We start from the raw sequence: 24,604 nt of genomic DNA, 5'->3' as shown, positions 1-24,604 counted from the left end.
TAAACCATGGACAAGTATAGTTAAATTATAATAATGGCTTGACTTCTCTAATGAAATTAGGAGAATACATACACAGAACATTGCAAATCACTTAGCCTTTTAACAACTGAACACATTCAAGTACTATATAAATGGCAAGAGTAAAAGGATTATGACCCAATCGAGCATAAGTAACAAGAGTAGAATGCATGCATATTCCTCCTTGTGGACACATTGACATTATGGGACGATTCTTGCGAATAAAATCAAACCAAGCAAGGAAAGTTTTTAATTTTACCATGATTAGCCCCCAGAACCCACTACTTCATTAGCATTATAGCTTCTTTAAACCAAGACCGCAAATCCGTCGATCAGTGTTATTTGCAAAAAGATGACGGTAGACATGATGCTTTCTACAACAAAAAATACTTCTATAACATAGTGTTTTCTGCTAATTAGTCTTTAAAGTGGTGCTTTTGTGCAATTTATTCTGTTTGGATAAGCAACCCGAGACGAGTCCAGACCATACATACTCCAGAAGCTTTAGATTTTTTTTCAAAACTATAACTTTTTGTGCAGCAAATTCGGAAACTATAGCACTAAACGCGAAAAAAATCAAAACTATGACCCCATCGGCCTCGCGCTGGCCGAAGAGGTTGTTTTCGGCCCGGGTTTGGCCGAAAAGGACTTTTCGTCCAGGCTTTGACCGAAGTAAGGCTCGGCTGGGCCGAAGAGGTGGTGTCGGTGGCGGGCCGGCCGAAAATCGTAGCTTCGGCCCACGCGCGGCCGAAGTGGGCTCTTTTCGGCTAGCTGGCGGCCGAAAAGCTCTTCGGCCAGGAGTTGACCGAAGAGTTCGGGATAAGGCTCACCAGGCCGTCTCCTTCCTCTGGCTGCTCGCACTCTGTTTCCTCCTCTCTCTCTCTCTCGTTCTTCTCTGTAACCTCACAAGCCCGCGCCGATCTCCACCACTTTGCACCCATTTTCACATCCAAGACACAGAATAGATAGATCATACCATTCTCCAACAGCCTACGGTGTTTTTTTGGGGTATGTGATAGTTTTTTCTACGTTTGGAGGGAGGAGCCATGGTGGGGTGGAGAAGGTGTGGTTGGGAAGGAGGTGGTGGTGAGGAGGAGCAGCTGCTGTGGACGAGGAGGTGCGGCTTGGGGGGTGACCGGAGTTGAGCCTCCGGTCGTCGAGGGGGCGGCGCTGCCGTTGTCCTGTGGTGCAAGTACTCCGCGAGGTGGCCGATGCCGCTGAGTGAAAGAGAGGAGCAAGAAGCTAGGCACACACGCTTCGAAGGTATAACCATGCCATCACAAATTTTCTCTGAATTGTATATTTTAATTAGTTTAGATAAGTCATATTGTGAAGTGGAGTGTTAATATATTTGTGGAGGCATTTTAGTGCATAGTTAGTGTAACGGGTAATATTAGTCTTTGTTGTGATTAATGAGAGGATGACAATGTCTGACAGGTGAAAATATCTGAATCAGTAAATCTGATAGTTTACTACGGCGCTGGTAATGTTCGATATAATGGGTTGGGGTTTAATCTTAGCGAGTTTAAAAATGGCGTCATGACACTAGCTGACCCGGACAGACTAGACATTAGACAGTTGAAGTACTGGTTGACAACTAGTTTCGGTCTGGATCCTGAAGTATGTTCCGTCAGTATTCATGCATTGTGGACCAAATCCTGTAAAAATGTCAAGTGGGAGTTGATGCCGGTAGATAGGAGCCAGCATTGGTTGTCCCTGTTAAGACGCTGCCGAGACCGAAGAATCCACCCATATGCACTTGTGCAACCTGTGCCGAAGGAGGAGAATACCGTACAACTCCATAGGGGGTATGAACCCGGCCAAGGCAGTGAAGTGGCTAACGAGATTGTTTTATCCGGGTCACAGCCACAAGATGTGGATGCTAGCCAACCCGAGAAAGAGTCAGACTACGTGCCACACAATGTTTGTGGTCCTGATACTGGGCAGAGTAGCCAGTCGATAATATTAGCTGGTTCTGGTTTTGCTGATGGGGATGAGGAAGGGGATGAAATGCAGAGGGTGATGGAGGAAGAGGACGAGGATGGATTGGTGGAGGAACTGGATTCTGAAAATTCTGAGGATGAAGTTGAGGTACCGATTCCTTCTGCATGGGAGCAGGACATATCCACCGGCCTTACGGTGAACGATGGCCATGAGACTCCATGGCAGTATAATCTGAACCAAGTACAAATAGGGGCTATGTTTGATACAAAGAAAAAATTGAAGTATGCGGTGATAAAGTGGGCTATGTCTACGCAGAGGGTTTTCAAGACACACATATCAAGTCCAACAAACTATACCGTGAAATGTGTTGTAACAGGTTGTCCTGGGAAGGTGCACGGGCACGTGCCGAAGTATGACATCCACTGGGTTGTCACCATTGTCGTCCCACATAATTGTGTGAGGACGAACCTGCTGGTCAAGCATCCGAACCTGACTTCAAGTCTCATTGCGCAACTCATGTATACTGAGATAGTAGAGAAGAAAGATATGGAAGCAAAACACATCCAGACAGCAGTGAAGGTCAGATGGAATTATGTCATTCCTTATGGGAAGGCTTGGAGGGCTAAGCAGAAGGCTATGGAGGAAAGGTTTGGGACGTTCTTCGACTCATATGATAATGTTGTCCGTCTCCTGGGCATACTGAAGGAGAGGAATCCCGGCACTTATGTGAACGTACAACACATGAGGTTGCTGAGTATACCAGATTTCAAGGTGTTGAAACGAGTGTTCTTCTCTTTTGCTATGTGCATCGAAGCTTTCCGGCATTGTCCTCCTGTTATGTTTGTGGATGGTACATTCCTGACCGGTCAGTATAGAGGGCAAATCCTGACTGCTATTGGTGTGGACGGGAACAATCAAATCATCCCACTTGCCATGGCATTTGTGGAGGGTGAGAACTTTCTCAGCTGGGTATGGTTCTTCCGCCAAGTGAAAATTGCCATCGTGAAGGACCGACCAAACGTGTGTGTCATTCATGACAGACATGCTGGTATATTGAAGGCCGTGAAGACACTTCGTAATCCAGCAGATGACGAACCAACACCTTGGAGGGACTTGCAGAGCCGGTGGTGCATGCGCCATCTTGGGGCTAATTTTTTCTCACAGTTCAAGAACAAGCGGTTGATGAACTTGTTCAAAAAATCATGCAAGCAGAGCCAGCAGCGGAAATACGAATTTATTTGGTCAAAACTAGATGAGTTTACTAAGAAGCAGGTCCGTGCGAGGAAGAAAATGGAAGAAGATCAGGTTAAATTAGCAGCACTCATCGCGGAGCTAGAGGATCCAGTTGGTCTTTGTGACTTGCCAGCAATTGACCCTCCTAATACTAAGAGAAAGAAGGGAAGGGCAATAAAGAATTTTTCTGAGTGGATAGATAAAGAGCCTCCAATGAATTGGTCTTTGCTGCATGACACACATGGAGCTAGGTATAGCCACATGACAACCAATCTTGCAGAGGTGTATAACTTTGTGCTGAGAGGGAATAGAGCATTGCCACTCACAGCTATTGTGGAGGCTGTATTCCATGGCACTTTCAGATATTTCAGAGAAAGGCATGAGTTAGCAAAGAAGCATATTGAAGATAATCAGAACACACCTTATTGTAGCCGTGTCATGGAATACATGTCAAAAAAGATAGAGAAAGTAAAGAAGCACACTGTCAGACTCATAGGGAATCAAGAAAGGAGGTATGAGGTTCAGCTTCCTACCGATGGTTTTGGTTCTGGAAATGAGGTGAAGACACATGAGGTAAAAATTGGAATGGAATTTTATCCAACGTGTGAGTGTACATGCAACAAACCGAAGTTGTTGCACCTACCTTGCTCTCATGTGTTGGCTGCCTGTGGCCAGATTCAGTTGGATGCTATATCCTTCGTGTCCCCATACTATTTAAAAGACGCAGTGCTCAACACCTGGACAGGCGAGATGACAGGGTTTAGAATCGTCGGCAATTTCAACAAGGTAAACGACAGTGAGAGAGTATACATCCCGCATCCAGACCTTCGGCGAACAAGTAGGGGCAGACGAAAGGCCCGTCGCATTCGGAACGATATGGACCAGTCTGAAGCTGGTGGAGCAACCAGACAATGTTTGCTATGCGCGGCCTATGGGCATAGGATGAAATATTGTCCCGACCTGAACAAAGATGGTGCTTCCGCATCGACGAGTGCTTCCACATCGACGACTGCGACAACAGGAGCAAGAGGCGGACGTGGTCATGGCAGTCGAGGCCGAAGGGGCGGACGAGGAAGAAATAACTCACAAGCTATATAATGTGTCGTAGTGGGTTTTAATATGTAATATGTCATGACTATGTTTTAATATGTAATATGTCAGGACTATGTTTTAATTTGTAATATGTGAGGACTATGTTTTAATTTGTAATATGTCAGGACTATGTTTTAATATGTAATATGTCAGGACTATGTTTTAATTCGTAATATGTCAGGACTATGTTATAATTTGTAATATGTCGTACTATGTTTTATTTGCACCTGAGATTTGTTGTTTGAATTGCAGATATGTCTTCGTATCCGTTGATTAATGGTAACATCGATAGAAAGCACCGGGGCGCCCTTACGGAAGCGGGCGACAACTTAGACGTGTTGGTCACTCGTACCCCAAAGACTAACTGACTGATACACGATTCATGGGTTGATAGGTATGTGTGCATATAATGGAGACCATATAATGACTTACTATGTTTGACATACTTTTCATAACCGCTAACAATCTCTTTATTTTGTAGGTTAAGTTGGGCTGGACTTCTACCCTTGGCACGGCTGGTTGAGGGTACATTGAATGAGTGGATTGATGGTCCGGACTTAGATGAGGCAGGTGAACCATTGCAGTTACACAAGAGGCAAGTGAAACGTTTCTCTTACGACAAGTCACTCCTTACCTGCTTAGTAGATAGATGGAGACCAGAGACACATACGTTTCACTTTCCTTGGGGAGAGATGGTGCCTACTTTACAGGATGTGTCTTACTTGTTGGGATTACCTCTGGCCGGTGCTGCCATAGGTCCCTTAGAGGCAGAATCTGGGTGGCAAGCAGCGATGCAGACCCGTTTTTTGGCTGCGGTCCCGACTGCTAGGGCCATAGACAACGATCCTCATGGACCTCTTTTTAGATGGTTGAGCCAGTTTCAGGTAACCATCACGGCCACTTAAACAAATGTTGTTTTTTAGTTGTCCGATGTTCATACAATTATTACGTTTCTATGTAGATTGTCTCGTTAGGACATCCCGACGTTCAGTTGTCGGAGGCACAGATTGACCGGTCCCTAGAGGCATATATTCTTTGGCTGTTCGGCAAGACAATGTTTACGGAGAACCACGTGACCACTGTCGATGCACGACTCATCGGTATTGCACGAGAGATAGCTGACGCACGTTGCCCTGCGGATATTCTACAGAGGAGTTTTGGTTCTGCTGTGTTAGCGGCTACGTACAGAGGCCTGTGCAAAGCTTGCTTGTTGAAGTCTAGAAAATCTAGTCTTGTTGGATGTCCATTATTGTTGCAGCTCTGGTCATACGAGAGATTCCCTATTGGACGACCCTATGTCTACGTTGATAAACCTTTTGGTTTGGAGGACTTAGCTGGGACTTATGTGCCTGCTATCGGCGACTTACCTACTATGGGATCTGTTTGGACACGGCGAGAGGTACTTTTATATTAAGTAACAATTAATTCAATTATTTCTTGCCATTCAATAGTATTACTAATGCTTATTTGTTGTCATGCACAGAGACAGTTTGCGCATACTCAGGTTAGGGGATGCTACCCGTCCTTCATGGCGCAGTTTGATAGTTTGCACGAGGATCAAGTTATTTGGGAGCCATACTCGCCTCAGGCTATATCATCGAGGTACCCAGTTGGGATTTCTGGATTATGCACTAGAGATCGGCACTTTTGGATGACCAAGGCCAAGTTGGTGTTCGACGTGACGGTTGAGGAGATGTCTCTTCATAGGGTGATGAGACAGTTCGGTCTATATCAACAGCCTGAGATTTCAGATATTCCATACTTGCCAGACCACGTGCACAAGTAAGTACTAATACTATTTTAGTTGGCAGCTCTGCATTCATAATATACCTAATCATGTATCGCGCATGTCAATCTCAGGGACCGTCGCCTAGGAGGAAACAAGTGCATGGCTTATTGGCTTGAGAGCATTACCCCTTACGTTGACGAATGGACTACCGCTGCGACAAATATCTGGGGTGAGGTTCGGCCCTTTAACTGGGAAATGTCCGGGTTGTATCTGCAGCGTTACCGGCATACAACGAGGATCTATTTGGTTCTATCAGCTGCTCCTGATCAGATCGAAGCCCCTCTCACCAGCGATATGTACCCAACTGCTTCTGTTGTGGGAACCAGACACCACGCGGTAAATGCCTTGGTTCTCATATGTTAAGTCTTTTGTTAATCTGGACATATTTGCTTGGTTGTCTATTCGTGGTGTCTATCATACAACGAGGATATAATTCGTTCACTCTTTGTGTACAGGGTGACTTGACACTACAGGCGCGAGAGGAGGTTTCCGCTTTAATGCAGCGCTTTCAGAGGGGAGAAACTATCCCACCGCGAGAGGGCATCTCATGGTTGAGGCGTCTTGATGACAACCTACGCGGAATGTACGCAGCTGTTACGTGTAGACGGACTTCGGATGTTGCACTTCCTCCTCCAGCACATTGTCCGCCACGTCCCTTTGTACAACATTTAGAACCACGACCCTCCGTGCATCGTTCAGAACCACGACCCTCTGTGCACCGTGCAGAACCTCATCCTTCACAGCCAGGGAGATCTTCCTGGCATGAGCCACCTCCTTCACAGCCAGGGAGCTCTTCCTGGCATGAGCCACCTCCTTCACAGCCAGGGAGATCTTCCTGGCATGAGCCACCTCCTTCACAGCCAGGGAGCTCTTCCTAGCATGAACCACCTCCTTCACAGCCAGGGAGATCTTCCTGGCATGAGCCACCTCCTTCACAGCTAGGGAGCTCTTCCTGGCATGAGCCACCTCCTTCATAGCTAGGGAGCGCTGACTGGCAGCAAAAGATGAATCTAGGTAACACTACTCACTACATTCTTTTGAACAGTGTGGTAATCGTTCTTGCATTCTCAGCAGTCACTGATGCTTACTGGTGGTGCTTTGTTCATGCATTTGTATTAATTTTACTTTACCGCGGGCGGCAACCAGTCGCAACCGTTCATGCATTCAGAGTAGTCACCGATCCTTAGTGGTGGTGCTTCGTACTTTGAGGGCAACCACGAGGATGATGACCAAGCTACAAACATTTATGGCTTCTCACAGACAGTGTTTCACACTCCACCACCATCACCGACGCAGGAGACACAGACCGTGACAGACGAGGTTAACTATGGTTGTGGTTATCGCGAGCCTCGTTCACCGCCTCAGCGCTTATCGCCTTCCGGTCCTCGCCCGAGGAAGACCCAGACTCGTCGTCGTCCCCCGCAGTGATATGCTTATCTATCTATGTATGACTCATTATCTATGTTAGTTTCAGACTATTCGCAGCTGTGTGTCAGTATTTATGTATGAGACATGCTTCATGTATGTGTTACTATCGCACTTGCTTCTATGTGATCAGGAGACATATATTGTTTTATGTATGCGGGAGACATATTATTATTAATTCGCATTCTTATTCCAGTTACATTTCCAAATAGACTACAACCGATAATTAAGATACAAGTACATCTGAATTAAACGGTGCGGCTGAACTTGTGCAATACATTTTACATACTACAAAATGAAATTCAGATAGAACATAATGCCCTACAATAATACAATACAAACTAATAATGCAAATACATCTGAATGAAACGGTACAACTGGAATACATCTTACATACTACATGAAGTCATCATCGTCATCCTCCGTTGATGCAGCCCTCTTGCCCTTTGACGATGCGCTCCTCTTGCCCTTCGTCGATGCAGAACTCTTGCCCTTGGTCGATACAGAACTCTTGCCCTTCGCGGATGCAGAACTCTTTCCTTTGGACGATGCAGAACTCTTGCCCTTCGACGATGCAGAACCCGGAAGCGGCGGCATGAAGATATCATCTTCGTCCTCGCTCTCCTCAGTCCATAAAAATGGATGCTTTTCTACAGTCCTTCTGAAAGTTTCACTCTTCGGCTCCACCACCTTCTTCCACCTTTCATGCAACCTAAGAAGTTCTTAATGTACCTCCTCATAGGTCCTTTCAGGCCACCCAGACCTACGTAATTGGTGAGCCAACTCATTCATTATGGTGTCACTACCCGTGAGTTCGTCCCATGGAACTATCCTATTGTCCATCCTGAAATCGGTAGCTAGACTCAGCAGAGTGCTGCTCATCTCAGGGTGAAAACTACGATCGAATGGATAATGGGACATCTCGACTACACTACACTGGAATGCTTATCCACCTCCGCCTGAAGGGGTTTTTATAGATACAGAGGAGAAAATGGCGGGGAAGAATAACTGCGGTATGGCGGGAAAGGGTTGGCGGGAAGGGATTGGCGGGCAAATAAGGCGGGAAGGGATTGGCGGGAAAATAAGGCGGGAACGGATTTGCGGGAAAACAAGGCGGGAAGGGATTGGCGGGAAACGGGTGGCGGGAACACATGGCGGGAAACGGGTGGCGGGAAGGGGTGGGCGGGAAACGGGTGGCGACAAAATATATTTCAGCATGAGTCATGCAACTTCAGCCCAAAAAGTGACTTTTCGGTCTAGACTTGACCAAAAAGTCTATTTCGGTCTAGAGTTGACCAAAAAGTGCCTTTTCGGCCAGGGGATGGCCGAAATCTATACTTCAGCCTAAGTGTGGCCGAAAAGTACTACTTCGACCTAACTCTGGCCGAAAAGTACTACTTCGGCCAAAGAATGGCCGACGGGCTACTAGTTTTGGTTTTTTTGCATTACGTCCTATAGTTTCCGAAATTGCTAAAAAAATAACATAGTTTTAAAAAAAATCGAAGCTTTACCCATACATACATACTCCAGAAGCTTCTCCCATCTACTACACCGTCTCCGTGCCTCTCGAACCATCGCTCTGACGTCGACGCCGCAAACCCTTCCTGATTTATTGCCCCCATCGTTCCAGCCCCTTCGCCATTTTTCCCACCTCGCCGACGCCGAGACCCCAACACCAATTCCCAACCGTGCGATTCTCAACTGCAGTCCCAGCCGATCCCATCCGAGCTAGCTCTCCCGTTCCAATCAATGGCGGACCTCTTCTTCGGGGGAAGCCCCTTCCGGCGGCTCCTCTACGCCCGCCCCTTGGCCTACGCCACGGCGGCCATGGACTGGGTGGAGACCCCGACCTCCCACGTCCTCCGGATCAACGTCCCGGGGCTGGGCAAGGACGACGTCAAGGTCCAGGTGGAGGACGGCAACGTGCTCAGCGTCAGGGGCGCGGCGAAGGAGAAGGGGAAGGAGGGAAACGAGGAAGAGGCAGTGTGGCACGTGGCGGAGCGCGGGAAGCCGGAGTTCGCGCGGGAGGTGGCGCTGCCGGAGCACGTCAGGGTGGAGCAGATCAGGGCCAGCGTCGACAACGGCGTGCTCACCGTCGTCGTGCCCAAGGAGCCCGCTCCGGCACGGCCCCGGACCAGGCCCATCGCGGTCTCCAGCAAGCTGTGAGGCCGCCATGGACTGGGTTCAGGAATACTGTCACTGCGCTGTCGGTGTGTATACGAGCGGTGTGCGTTTCACTTGTGAAGTTGTGATCTGAATCAAGTAATCTGATGAATATCGTGTGATGCGGAAGCGTGATCGTGTATGCTTGCTTATGATAAACTGAAACATTTGGGTAGTAATAAAGTTACGGAAATGATAAAATTGATCTCGTCGCGACACTGCAGAAATTTTGATTTCTCTGGGTTCACTGGAATGTGAGCCCCGTGGCGCGGAGCTTGTCGGCGACGATCTCGTCCATGCGGCGCGCCATCTCCGGCGTCATGTGGTTCACCCAGTCGCCGGCCACGCCCTTCCGGAAGAGGGCCTTGCGAGGGAACTTGAGGCCGTCCATGTACCCATTCCTGTTCACCTCCTGGTTCTTCAGGCTCTCGAGGCTGCAGAGCTCGACGATGCCGCGGACGACGCCGGCCTCCTCCTCCGCCTGGGAGAACGGCATGCTAACGAACCGCGCGAGCTTTCTGACGTTCTCGGCGGGGTCCCGCAGCAGCTCCTCGTACCTCAAGAAGAGCACGTTCTCCGGGCCCGACTCGCTCGCGCGCCAGTACCCGAGGATGTGGTCCCAGAACGGCAAATCTTGGGGTTTGTTTTTTGTTACTTTACCTAGTAGGAGATGGCAAATCTTGCAATTTTTTGCCCCCAAAAGTTTCTTCTTTCCTAAAAAAAGAGAAGAAATTGCCGTTTCTGAGGAAATTGTCAACAAGTAGAGTAGTAGACTCGACATCTAAAACGTTCGTAAATGACATGTCTATTTGCGAATGTTCGCAGATAATTGATGTTTATTTTAAGAAAAGGCGTTGCAGCCCAACCCAAAATAATGTACTCTCTCCGTTCTAAATTTTTTGTTTTAGATTTATCTAGATACAGATGTATCTAATATTAAAATATGACTTGATCAAATAGTATGTAGGTTTCTTAATACTAAAATTCTAGCATGACAGTGCAAGTCGGAGTGAAACCTAGAATTCTAGCATGAATTTTAGTATTATTACAGCCAAACCCAGAATAATGTACTCCCTCCGGTGCAAGTAGAATGGCGGGGCCAGCTTGAAAGTTATGTCTGCACAGTCCGTTGTTCTCCAGCCTAGGTGTCACTGATCTCCAATATGGAGATTCCGTGATCCTCTTTAAACTAAGCCACCGGTGTTTGGTAATCTGAAACATAGAAGAGACTGATTAATTGATGCAAATAATCTTTTCTCTTGATAGTTAAGGCAAAATAGGTATGTGTCAAGCTTGATGTATAATTATAAATATATTTTTCTTCTTTTTCTAGTGACATTATGATTGCTCACTCACATGTCTACACTAAAAATATCCATGCTTGCAATATTCACAGCTTCTAGAACCTAATCTTTTAAATCACAAGGAAGATAGCCAACTGTTTTGGGATTAAATGAACTAAGTAATATAGTGATCTTTCACAATTCGCTAAAAGCTTGGCCAGTAGCAAGGATTATATAGATTTTAGAGGGCAACACATTTAATAAACATGCAAAAACAACTACAACTTTTTACATAAAAAGAGTGTATAAGTTCACACCATTTGCATTGCATTTGCTAAATCCTAAAGGAAGTAGATTTTAGAAGAAAAAAAAGATAAGAGATCTTCAATCAAGTAGAGAAAAACGAATGGTTAATTAATCTGCTAGAAGATTAAAATGATTAGAACACGTTTGTGTATAGTTATATATTACAAATTGTCAGTGGAATACTAACAACATAAAAGATCATGGCAAAAACACAATCCTGGAGTAGGATGGTGAGGCTAACAATTATATTACATATCCAATCGTTAGAGCATCTCCAGCAGGCGCCGGTCGCGCCGCGAGTAAAAAACACATATGCCGCGCGCGCATCGGCTGGTTTGGCGCGGCGCGCAGCGCTGGCTTCAACGGCTGCACTAAAATGCAGTGCGCGCGTCGCTCCAGCAGCGCGCGCGTCGCTCCAGCAGCGCGACAAAATGCTGCGCGCGCGACCCGCCGGTGCATTACATATGGCATTTTTCAACACAAAATGATGAACATTTTCAACACAATAAAAATTTCACACAAACAAGTTGATGAAGTTCATGCCCACAAGTTTAAAATCATGCCCACAAGTTCATCCAACTAAGTTCAAAACGCAAATCAAGTTCAATACACAAAGGAAAGACACATCATTCCTCGTCCTCGTCCTCGTCTTCGTCCTCGTCCTCATCTTCGGAAGACGATTCTTCCGCCTTCGAAGATGAATCTTCCTCCCTCTCGCGCACCGCATCACGTGAAACTCCGACGGTGTTGGCAAGATCTTCAACGGCATCTTCATGGGAATGTGTGCGAGGAGGCTCATCGAAAGACATTCCGCCCATGGCGGCCGGAGGTGCACCCATGTCTCCCATGAGAGAAGCAAAACTCATGCCTCCCATCGTGGCCATAGCGTCGGGGGGTGCTCCAAAGCCAGCCATGCCTCCCATTGCACCTAAACCGCCCACGGTACCTCCGAAGCCACCCATGGCACCCATGGCGCCGAGGCCACCGCCACCCATGGTGCCGAGGCCACCGCCACCCATTGCACGAACCATGGCTCTTCTTTGGATCAAGACTTCTTGTTGGGAAAGATTGACATACTCCTTTTGCACCGCATTGAGGTTAGTTGTGTCCAAGAAGAACAAGTGCTTCTCCCATTCCAACAACCTAGTTCGCTCCTCATTGCTCACATTCCTCTCCTCTAAAGCCACCTTCCTCTCCTCGGCCGCCACCCTCCTCTCCTCGGCCGCCAACCTCCTCTCCTCGGGTCGGCGCCGGCGCGACGCCACCCGCCGCCGAGGTCATCCGCGCCGGCATGAAGAGGCCGCGCGCGAGGCCGCTCGTCGGAGGAGCTCCGGCGGCGGCGAGGTCAACGCCACCCGGGCTAGGATTTGTGGCGGCGGCGGCGATGGGGGCGGGGGGGGGGGGGGGTCGCGGCTATAGGACGGGGTGAGCAGGGTGCCGGCGCGTGCGTCCATGGGTGCGGGTCGCCGGCGCTGGCGCACGCGGGGCTTTGGAGGGGGAGAAGAAGAGCGCGCAGCGCGAGCATCGAGTGTGCCGCGTGCGGAAGCGGGCGCCGCAAATACACCGCGCGAGGTACCGCTTCCACGCGCGCGCCCAACTGCTTATACCGCGCGCGTGGCTATTGCGCGCCCACTGAAGCCATCCGCCAGGTTGCGCGCGCGCTAAAACGGGCGATTTTACGGCGCGACGCCTGTTTAACACACCTGTTGGAGATGCTCTTAGAAAGTGTGCTTCTAGCCAACCTAGGAGACGCATGCATTGGTGCATGAAGAATGCACTCAACATTAGAGAGGTAGTAGACGTCCCTAGGGCCCCTCCTCACCTACTAACCGTTGTGGCTTTGCAACGGCATGCGTAAAGACGTTCAACCCAGCTTGCTGGAGCTCCGGGATGCCTTCCACTGCCTCGACGCTGGATAGGTTCTCCATATTTAAAACTTGGAAAACGTCGTAGTGACCCAAACTGCCAGCGTCCATGTCCAGGCTGTTGGATTTGGTCCCGCATCGGTTGTGGAGGCATAACACAATTTATAAGGGCGGGAGTGTCTGATGCGGCTTAAAACTACGTCGGTATTTTCTTAAAGAAAAATGGATGATGCAGCACAACGGTTGTAGATATTTTCCTCAGATATGAAACTAAGGTTATCGAACTAGGAGAACCAAGCAACACAACGTAAACAGCACCCGCACATAGATAACAAATCCTCGCAACCCGACGTGTTAAAGGGGGCTGTCAATCCCTTCCGGGTATAACGCCTCAAGATAGGCAAACGGATGTGAGATAAATTGTAGTAGATTGATAGATCAAACGCCAAATAAAATAAATAAGAATAAATTGCAGCAAGGTATTTTTGTATTTTTCGTTTAATAGATCTGAAAATAAAAGTAAAGGAAAATAAATCGCAAAGACAAATAATATGAGAAAGAGACTCGGGGGCGTATGTTTCACTAGTGGCTTCTCTCGAGAAAAATAGCAAACGGTGGGTGAACAAATTACTGTTGGGCAATTGATAGAACTTCAAATAATCATGACGATATACAGACAATGATCATTACATAGGCATCACGTCCAAGATTAGTAGATCGACTCCTGCCTGCATCTACTACTATTACTCGCCTGTATCTACTACTATCACTCCACACATCGACTGCTATCCAGCATGCATCTAGTGTATTAAGTTCATGAAGAAACGAGGTAATGCAATAAGAATGATGACATGATGTAGACAAGATCTATCTATCTATCTAGAGATAGACCCCATTGTTTTATCCTTAGTAGCAACGATACATACGTGTCGGTTCCCCTTCTGTCACTGGGATCAAGCACCGTAAGATCGAACCCACTACAAAGCACCTCTTCCCATTGCAAAATAAATAGATCTAGTTGGCCAAACAAATCGAAAAAGAAATACGAGGCTATAAGAGATCATGCATAAAATAGATCAAAGAAACTCAAATACTTTCATGGATATAAAAAGATAGATCTGATCATAAACCCAAAGTTCATTGATCCCAACAAACACACCACAAAAGAGTTACATCATATGGATCTCCAAGAGACCATCGTATTGAGAATTCAAAGAGAGAGAGAGAGAGAGAGAAAGCCATCTACCTACTAACTACGGACCCAAAGGTCTACAAAGAACTGAAGGAAATATGCCCTAGAGGCAATAATAAAGTTATTATTTATTTCCTTATATCATGATAAATGTTTATTATTCATGCTAGAATTGTATTAACCGGAAACATAATACATGTGTGAATACATAGACAAACAGAGTGTCACTAGTATGCCTCTACTTAACTAGCTCGTTAATCAAAGATGGTTATGTTTCCTAACCATGAACAAAGAGTTGTTATTTGATTAACGAGATCACATCATTAGTTGAATGATCTGATTGACATGACCCATTCCATTAGCTTAGCACCCGATCGTTTAGTATGTTGCTATTGCTTTTCTTCATGACTTATACATGTTCCTATGACTATGAGATTATGCAACTCCCGTTTACCGGAGGAACACTTTGTGTGCTACCAAACGTCACAACGTAAATGGGTGATTATAAAGGAGCTCTACAGGTGTCTCCAATGGTAGATGTTGGGTTGGCGTATTTCGAGATTAGGATTTGTCACTCCGATTGTCGGAGAGGTATCTCTGGGCCCTCTCGGTAATGCACATCACATAAGCCTTGCAAGCATTACAACTAATATGTTAGTTGTGAGATGATGTATTACGGAACGAGTAAAGAGACTTGCCGGTAACGAGATTGAGCTAGGTATTGGATACCGACGATCGAATCTCGGGCCAGTAACATACCGATGACAAAGGGAACAACGTATGTTGTTATGCGGTCTGACCGATAAAGATCTTCGTAGAATATGTAGGAGCCAATATGGGCATCCAGGTCCCGCTATTGGTTATTGACCGGAGACGTGTCTCGGTCATGTCTACATTGTTCTCGAACCCGTAGGGTCCGTACGCTTAAGGTTCGATGACAGTTATATTATGAGTTTATGCATTTTGATGTACTGATGGTTGTTCAGAGTCCCGGATGTGATCACGGACATGACGAGAAGTCTCGAAATGGTCGAGACATAAAGATTGATATATTGGAAGCCTATGTTTGGATATCGGAAGTGTTCCGGGTGAAATCGGGATTTTACCGGAGTACCGGGAGGTTACCGGAACCCCCCGGGAGCTATATGGGCCTTAGTGGGCTTTAGTGGAAAGGAGAAAGGGGCAGCCCAAGGTGGCTGTGCACCTCCCCCCTTCCCCTAGTCCTATTAGGACTAGGAGAGGTGGCCGCCCCCCTCTCTCTCTTTCCCCCCTCAAGGAATCCTATTCCAACTAGGATTGGGTGGGGGGGAATCCTACTCCCAGAGGGAGTAGGACTCTCCTGGCGCGCCCTCCCTTGGCCGGCCAGCCTCCCCCCTCTAGTACTTTATATACTGAGGTAGAGGCACCCTAGAACACACAAGTTGATCCACGTGATCTATTCCTTAGCCATGTGCGGTGCCCCCAGCCACCATATTCCTCGATAATACTATAGCGGAGTTTAGGCGAAGCCCTGCTGCTGTAGTGCATCAAGATCGTCACCACGCCGTCGTGCTGACGGAACTCTTCCCCGACACTTTGCTGGATCGGAGTCCGGGGATCGTCATCGAGCTGAACGTGTGCTCGAACTCGGAGGTGCCGTAGTTTCGGTGCTTGATCGGTTGGATCGTGAAGACGTACAACTACTTCCTCTATGTTGCGTCAACGCTTCCGTAGTCGGTCTGCGTGGGTACGTAGACAACACTCTCCCCTCTCGTTCCTATGCATCACATGATCTTGCGTGTGCGTAGGAAATTTTTGAAATTACTACGAAACCCAACAGTGGCATCCGAGCCTAGGTTATTTATGTTGATGTTATATGCACGAGTAGAACACAAGTGAGTTGTGGGCGATATAAGTCATACTGCCTACCAGCATGTCATACTTTGGTTCGGCGGCATTGTTGGACGAGACGACCCGGACCAACATTACGTGTACGCTTACGCGAGACCGGTTCCCCCGACGTGCTTTGCACATAGGTGGCTTGCGGGCGACTGTCTCTCCAACTTTAGTTGAACCAAGTGTGGCTACGCCCGGTCCTTGCGAAGGTTAAAACGGAGTCTATTTGACAAACTATCGTTGTGGTTTTGATGCGTAGGTGAGATTGGTTCTTGCTTAAGCCCGTAGCAGCCACGTAAAACTTGCAACAACAAAGTAGAGGACGTCTAACTTGTTTTTGCAGGGCATGTTGTGATGTGATATGGTCAAGGCATGATGCTGAATTTTATTGTATGAGATGATCATGTTTTGTAACCGAGTTATCGGCAACTGGCAGGAGCCATATGGTTGTCGCTTTATTGTATGCAATGCAATCGCGATGTAATGCTTTACTTTATTACTAAACGGTAGTGATAGTCGTGGAAGCATAAGATTGGCGAGACGACAACGATGCTACGATGGAGATCAAGGTGTCGCGCCGGTGACGATGGTGATCATGACGGTGCTTCGGAGATGGAGATCACAAGCACAAGATGATGATGGCCATATCATATCACTTATATTGATTGCATGTGATGTTTATCTTTTATGCATCTTATCTTGCTTTGATTGACGGTAGCATTATAAGATGATCTCTCACTAAATTATCAAGAAGTGTTCTCCCTGAGTATGCACCGTTGCCAAAGTTCGTCGTGCCCAGACACCACGTGATGATCGGGTGTGATAAGCTCTACGTCCATCTACAACGGGTGCAAGCCAGTTTTGCACACGCAGAATACTCAGGTTAAACTTGACGAGCCTAGCATATGCAGATATGGCCTCGGAACACGGAGACCGAAAGGTCGAGCGTGAATCATATAGTAGATATGATCAACATAACGATGTTCACCATTGAAAACTACTCCATCTCACGTGATGATCGGTTATGGTTTAGTTGATTTGGATCACGTAATCACTTAGAAGATTAGAGGGATGTCTATCTAAGTGGGAGTTCTTAAGTAATTTGATTAATTGAACTTAAACTTATCATGAACTTAGTACCTGATAGTATCTTGCTTGTTTATGTTGATTGTAGATAGATGGCTCGTGCTGTTGTTCCGTTGAATTTTAATGCGTTCCTTGAGAAAGCAAAGTTGAAAGATGATGGTAGCAATTATACGGACTGGGTCCGTAACTTGAGGATTATCCTCATTGCTGCTCAGAAGAATTACGTCCTGGAAGCACCGCTGGGTGCCAGGCCTGCTGCTGGAGCAACACCAGATGTTATGAACGTCTGGCAGAGCAAAGCTGATGACTACTCGATAGTTCAGTGTGCCATGCTTTACGGCTTAGAATCGGGACTTCAACGACGTTTTGAACGTCATGGAGCATATGAGATGTTCCAGGAGTTGAAGTTAATATTTCAAGCAAATGCCCGGATTGAGAGATATGAAGTCTCCAATAAGTTCTATAGCTGCAAGATGGAGGAGAACAGTTCTGTCAGTGAGCATATACTCAAAATGTCTGGGTATAATAATCACTTGATTCAATTGGGAGTTAATCTTCCGGATGATTGCGTCATTGACAGAATTCTCCAATCACTGCCACCAAGCTACAAGAGCTTCGTGATGAACTATAATATGCAAGGGATGAACAAGACTATTCCCGAGCTCTTCGCAATGCTGAAAGCTGCGGAGGTAGAAATCAAGAAGGAGCATCAAGTGTTGATGGTTAACAAGACCACTAGTTTCAAGAAAAAGGGCAAAGGGAAGAAGAAGGGGAACTTCAAGAAGAACAGCAAGCAAGTTGCTGCTCAGGAGAAGAAACCCAAGTCTGGACCTAAGCCTGAAACTGAGTGCTTCTACTGCAAGCAGACTGGTCACTGGAAGCGGAACTGCCCCAAGTATTTGGCGGATAAGAAGGATGGCAAGGTGAACAAAGGTATATGTGATATACATGTTATTGATGTGTACCTTACTAGAGCTCGCAGTAGCACCTGGGTATTTGATACTGGTTCTGTTGCTAATATTTGCAACTCGAAACAGGGACTACGGAATAAGCGGGCACTGGCAAAGGACGAGGTGACGATGCGCGTGGGAAACGGTTCCAAAGTCGATGTGATCGCGGTCGGCACGCTACCTCTACATCTACCTTCGGGATTAATATTAGACCTAAATAATTGTTATTTGGTGCCAGCGTTGAGCATGAACATTATATCTGGATCTTGTTTAATGCGAGACGGTTATTCATTTAAATCAGAGAATAATGGTTGTTCTATTTATATGAGTAATATCTTTTATGGTCATGCACCCTTGAAGAGTGGTCTATTCTTGTTGAATCTCGATAGTAGTAACACACATATTCATAATGTTGAAGCCAAAAGATGCAGAGTTGATAATGAGAGTGCAACTTATTTGTGGCACTGTCGTTTAGGTCATATCGGTGTAAAGCGCATGAAGAAACTCCATACTGATGGACTTTTGGAACCACTTGATTATGAATCACTTGGTACTTGCGAACCGTGCCTCATGGGCAAGATGACTAAAACACCGTTCTCCGGTACTATGGAGAGAGCAACAGATTTGTTGGAAATCATACATACCGATGTATGTGGTCCGATGAATATTGAGGCTCGTGGCGGATATCGTTATTTTCTCACCTTCACAGATGATTTAAGCAGATATGGGTATATCTACTTAATGAAACATAAATCTGAAACATTTGAAAAGTTCAAAGAATTTCAGAGTGAAGTTGAAAATCATCGTAACAAGAAAATAAAGTTTCTACGATCTGATCGTGGAGGAGAATATTTGAGTTACGAGTTTGGTGTACATTTGAAAAATTGTGGAATAGTTTCGCAACTCACGCCACCCGGAACACCACAGCGTAATGGTGTGTCCGAACGTCGTAATCGTACTTTACTAGATATGGTGCGATCTATGATGTCTCTTACTGATTTACCGCTATCGTTTTGGGGTTATGCTTTAGAGACGGCCGCATTCACGTTAAATAGGGCACCATCAAAATCCGTTGAGACGACGCCTTATGAACTGTGGTTTGGCAAGAAACCAAAGTTGTCGTTTCTTAAAGTTTGGGGCTGCGATGCTTATGTGAAAAAGCTTCAACCTGATAAGCTCGAACCCAAATCGGAGAAATGTGTCTTCATAGGATACCCAAAGGAGACTGTTGGGTACACCTTCTATCACAGATCCGAAGGCAAGACATTCGTTGCTAAGAATGGATCCTTTCTAGAGAAGGAGTTTCTCTCGAAAGAAGTGAGTGGGAGGAAAGTAGAACTTGACGAGGTAACTGTACCTGCTCCTTTATTGGAGAGTAGTACATCACAGAAATCTGTTTCTGCGACACCTACACCAATAAGTGAGGAAGCTAATGATGATGATCATGAAACTTCAGATCAAGATACTACTGAACCTCGTAGATCAACCAGAGTAAGATCCGCGCCAGAGTGGTACGGTAATCCTGTTCTGGAAATCATGCTACTAGATCATGATGAACCTACGAACTATGAAGAAGCGATGGTGAGCCCAGATTCCGCAAAGTGGCTTGAAGCCATGAAATCTGAGATGGGATCCATGTATGAGAACAAAGTATGGACTTTGGTTGACTTGCCCGATGATCGGCAAGCAATTGAGAATAAATGGATCTTCAAGAAGAAGACTGACGCTGATGGTAATGTTACTGTCTACAAAGCTCGACTTGTCGCAAAAGGTTTTCGACAAGTTCAAGGGGTTGACTACGATGAGACCTTCTCACCCGTAGCGATGCTTAAGTCTGTCCGAATCATGTTAGCAATTGCCGCATTTTATGATTATGAAATTTGGCAGATGGATGTCAAAACTGCATTCCTGAATGGATTTCTGGAAGAAGAGTTGTATATGATGCAACCGGAAGGTTTTGTCGATCCAAAGGGAGCTAACAAAGTGTGCAAGCTCCAGCGATCCATTTATGGACTGGTGCAAGCCTCTCGGAGTTGGAATAAACGTTTTGATAGTGTGATCAAAGCATTTGGTTTTATACAGACTTTCGGAGAAGCCTGTATTTACAAGAAAGTGAGTGGGAGCTCTGTAGCATTTCTGATATTATATGTGGATGACATATTGCTGATTGGAAATGATATAGAATTTCTGGATAGCATAAAGGGATACTTGAATAAGAGTTTTTCAATGAAAGACCTCGGTGAAGCTGCTTACATATTAGGCATAAAGATCTATAGAGATAGATCAAGACGCTTAATTGGACTTTCACAAAGCACATACCTTGACAAGATTTTGAAGAAGTTCAAAATGGATCAAGCAAAGAAAGGGTTCTTGCCTGTGTTACAAGGTGTGAAGTTGAGTCAGACTCAATGCCCGACCACTGCAGAAGATAGAGAGAAAATGAAAGATGTTCCCTATGCTTCAGCCATAGGCTCTATCATGTATGCAATGCTGTGTACCAGACCTGATGTGTGCCTTGCTATAAGTTTAGCAGGGAGGTACCAAAGTAATCCAGGAGTGGATCACTGGACAGCGGTCAAGAACATCCTGAAATACCTGAAAAGGACTAAGGATATGTTTCTCGTATATGGAGGTGACAAAGAGCTCACCGTAAAAGGTTACGTTGATGCAAGCTTTGACACTGATCCGGACGATTCTAAATCGCAAACCGGATACGTGTTTACATTAAACGGTGGAGCTGTCAGTTGGTGCAGTTCTAAACAAAGCGTCGTAGCGGGATCTACATGTGAAGCGGAGTACATAGCTGCTTCGGAAGCAGCAAATGAAGGAGTCTGGATGAAGGAGTTCATATCCGACCTAGGTGTCATACCTAGTGCATCGGGTCCAATGAAAATCTTTTGTGACAATACTGGTGCAATTGCCTTGGCAAAGGAATCCAGATTTCACAAAAGGACCAAACACATCAAGAGACACTTCAATTCCATCCGGGATCTAGTCCAGGTGGGAGACATAGAAATTTGCAAGATACATACGGATCTGAATGTTGCAGACCCATTGACTAAGCCTCTTCCATGAGCAAAACATGATCAACACCAAAGCTCCATGGGTGTTAGAATCATTACAGTGTAATCTAGATTATTGACTCTAGTGCAAGTGGGAGACTGAAGGAAATATGCCCTAGAGGCAATAATAAAGTTATTATTTATTTCCTTATATCATGATAAATGTTTATTATTCATGCTAGAATTGTATTAACCGGAAACATAATACATGTGTGAATACATAGACAAACAGAGTGTCACTAGTTTGCCTCTACTTGACTAGCTCGTTAATCAAAGATGGTTATGTTTCCTAACCATGAACAAAGAGTTGTTATTTGATTAATGAGATCACATCATTAGTTGAATGATCTGATTGACATGACCCATTCCATTAGCTTAGCACCCGATCGTTTAGTATGTTGCTATTGCTTTTCTTCATGACTTATACATGTTCCTATGACTATGAGATTATGCAACTCCCGTTTACCGGAGGAACACTTTGTGTGCTACCAAATGTCACAACGTAAATGGGTGATTATAAAGGAGCTCTACAGGTGTCTCCAATGGTAGATGTTGGGTTGGCGTATTTCGAGATTAGGATTTGTCACTCCGATTGTCGGAGAGGTATCTCTGGGCCCTCTCGGTAATGCACATCACATAAGCCTTGCAAGCATTACAACTAATATGTTAGTTGTGAGATGATGTATTACGGAACGAGTAAAGAGACTTGCCGGTAACGAGATTGAGCTAGGTATTGGATACCGACGATCGAATCTCGGGCAAGTAACATACCGATGACAAAGGGAACAACGTATGTTGTTATGCGGTCTGACCGATAAAGATCTTCGTAGAATATGTAGGAGCCAATATGGGCATCCAGGTCCCGCTATTGGTTATTGACCGGAGACGTGTCTCGGTCATGTCTACATTGTTCTCGAACCCGTAGGGTCCGCACGCTTAAGGTTACGATGACAGTTATATTATGAGTTTATGCATTTTGATGTACCGAAGGTTGTTCGGAGTCCCGGATGTGATCATGGACATGACGAGGAGTCTCGAAATGGTCGAGACATAAAGATTGATATATTGGAAGCCTATGTTTGGATATCGGAAGTGTTCCGGGTGAAATCGGGATTTTACCGGAGTACCGGGAGGTTACCGGAACCCCCCGGGAGCTATATGGGCCTTAGTGGGCTTTAGTGGAAAGGAGAAAGGGGCAGCCCAAGGTGGCTGTGCACCTCCCCCCTTCCCCTAGTCCTATTAGGACTAGGAGAGGTGGCCGGCCCCCTCTCTCTCTTTCCCCCCTCAAGGAATCCTATTCCAACTAGGATTGGGGGGGGGGGATCCTACTCCCAGAGGGAGTAGGACTCTCCTGGCGCGCCCTCCCTTGGCCGGCCAGCCTCCCCCCTCTAGTCCTTTATATACTAAGGTAGAGGCACCCTAGAACACACAAGTTGATACACGTGATCTATTCCTTAGCCGTGTGCGGTGCCCCCAGCCACCATATTCCTCGATAATACTGTAGCGGAGTTTAGGCGAAGCCCTGCTGCTGTAGTGCGTCAAGATCGTCACCACGCTGTCGTGCTGACGGAACTCTTCCCCGACACTTTGCTAGATCGGAGTCCGGGGATCGTCATCGAGCTGAACGTGTGCTCGAACTCGGAGGTGCCGTAGTTTCGGTGCTTGATCGGTTGGATCGTGAAGACGTACAACTACTTCCTCTATGTTGCGTCAACGCTTCCGCAGTCGGTCTACGTGGGTACGTAGACAACACTCTCCCCTCTCGTTGTTATGCATCACATGATCTTGCGTGTGCATAGGAAATTTTTGAAATTACTACGAAACCCAACAAGAACTACTCACGCATCATCGGAGAGGCACCAATGGAGGTGGTGAACCCCATCCGAGATGGTGTCTAGATTGGATCTGGTGGTTCTGGACTCTGCGGCGGATGGATGAATATTTCATCGACTCCCTTAGGGTTTTGGGAATATTGGGGCATTTATAGAGTAAATAGGCGGTCCGGGAGGCACCCTAGGTGTGCACAACCCACCAGGGCACGCCTGGGCCTCCTGGCGCGCCCCGATGGGTTGTTCTCTCCTCGGAGCACCCCTAGGCGCAGCCAGGGCCCATTATGTGTCTTCTGGTCAAAAAAAAATCTCCGTAAAGTTTTGTGGCATTTGGACTCCGTTTGGTATTGATTTTCCGCGATGTAAAAAATCATGGAAAAAACAGCAACAGGCACTTGGCACTATGTCAATAAGTTAGTACCAAAAAATGAAATAAAATGACTATAAAATGATTATAAAACATTCAAGATTGATAATATACCAACATGGAACAATAAAAATTTATAGATACATTGGAGACGTATCAGCATCCCCAAGCTTAACTCCTACTCGTCCTCAAGTAGGTAAGTGATAAAAACAGAATTTTTATGTGGAATGCTGCCTAACATGTCATATCATATTCTTTCTTTATAGCATGGAAATTTGGACTTTTATATTGTTCAAAGTAATACTCTAGTTTTGACATGATAATTTAAATACTCAAGTATATCAACAAGCTACCATGTCTTTCAAAATATCAACGTTGAAACAAGTTATCCCTAGCCCATTATGCTCAATCATTGATCCATTCATGAAACACACTCGCATATTAGCTACACCCAATACTCAAGTACGGTCATATTGTCTCCTAGTTGGTGCTTTTATAAGAGAAGATGAAGACTCAAATTCAAAATAAAAATTGCATAAAGTAAAAGAAAGGCCCTTTGTAGAGGGAAGTAGGGATTTGTAGAGGTCCTAGAGCTCAAATCGAAAAACTTAGAGATAAAAACATTTTGGCAGGTGTATCCTTCCCACCAACGAAAACGACTTAGAGTTCCCAACACTTTCCATGCTTAGATATATCATAGGCGGTTCCCAAACAGAAAATAAACTTTATTCCTTTTCAACAATACTTTCACTTTCCATGGCTAGCCGTATCCACGGTTGCCCTCCATACCAACACTTTCCAAGGAATTTATTATTTGGCAACATAAAGTAAATTCAGTTTTCATTTCGGGACTGGGCATTGCTACCTCTTGAGCACTGCGTTGGTTTTCCCTTGAAGAGGAAAGGGTGATGCAGCAAAGTAGCGTAAGTATTTCCCTCAGTTTTTGAGAACCAATGTATCAATCCAGTAGGAGGCCACACGCAAGTCCCTCGTACTACACAAACAAATAAGAACCTCGCAACCAACGTGATAAAAGGGTTGTCAATCCCTTCACGGTCACTTACGGGAGTGAGATCTGATAGAGATGATAAGATAATATTTTTGGTATTTTTATGGCAAAGATTA

The 24,604-nt window shown here is 45.9% G+C and overlaps 2 protein-coding genes across 2 annotated transcripts; one reads left to right on the top strand and one right to left on the bottom strand.

Moving 5' to 3' along the window:
• The first annotated feature begins 9,120 nt into the window (after positions 1–9,120).
• Positions 9,121–9,843, top strand: LOC123151256 (16.0 kDa heat shock protein, peroxisomal). The gene has a single exon (XM_044570998.1). The coding sequence runs from the start codon at positions 9,251–9,253 to the stop codon at positions 9,665–9,667; it is 417 nt and encodes a 138-aa protein (XP_044426933.1). The 5' UTR covers positions 9,121–9,250; the 3' UTR covers positions 9,668–9,843.
• Positions 9,844–9,860: 17 nt separating this feature from the next.
• Positions 9,861–12,224, bottom strand: LOC123153218 (flavonol 4'-sulfotransferase-like). The gene is made up of 2 exons (XM_044572439.1): positions 12,200–12,224; positions 9,861–10,378 (listed from the first exon to the last, which is right to left on the bottom strand). Exons 1-2 carry the CDS (start codon positions 12,222–12,224, stop codon positions 9,909–9,911), a joined length of 495 nt encoding a protein of 164 aa, XP_044428374.1. The 3' UTR covers positions 9,861–9,908.
• Between the last annotated feature and the right edge of the window lie 12,380 nt (positions 12,225–24,604).

This window comes from Triticum aestivum, chromosome 7A (assembly GCF_018294505.1).
Source record: "Triticum aestivum cultivar Chinese Spring chromosome 7A, IWGSC CS RefSeq v2.1, whole genome shotgun sequence".
Taxonomy (NCBI): domain Eukaryota; kingdom Viridiplantae; phylum Streptophyta; class Magnoliopsida; order Poales; family Poaceae; genus Triticum; species Triticum aestivum.
Note: the sequence above shows the minus strand (reverse complement) of the source record. Positions and strands in the feature narration are given on the sequence as shown.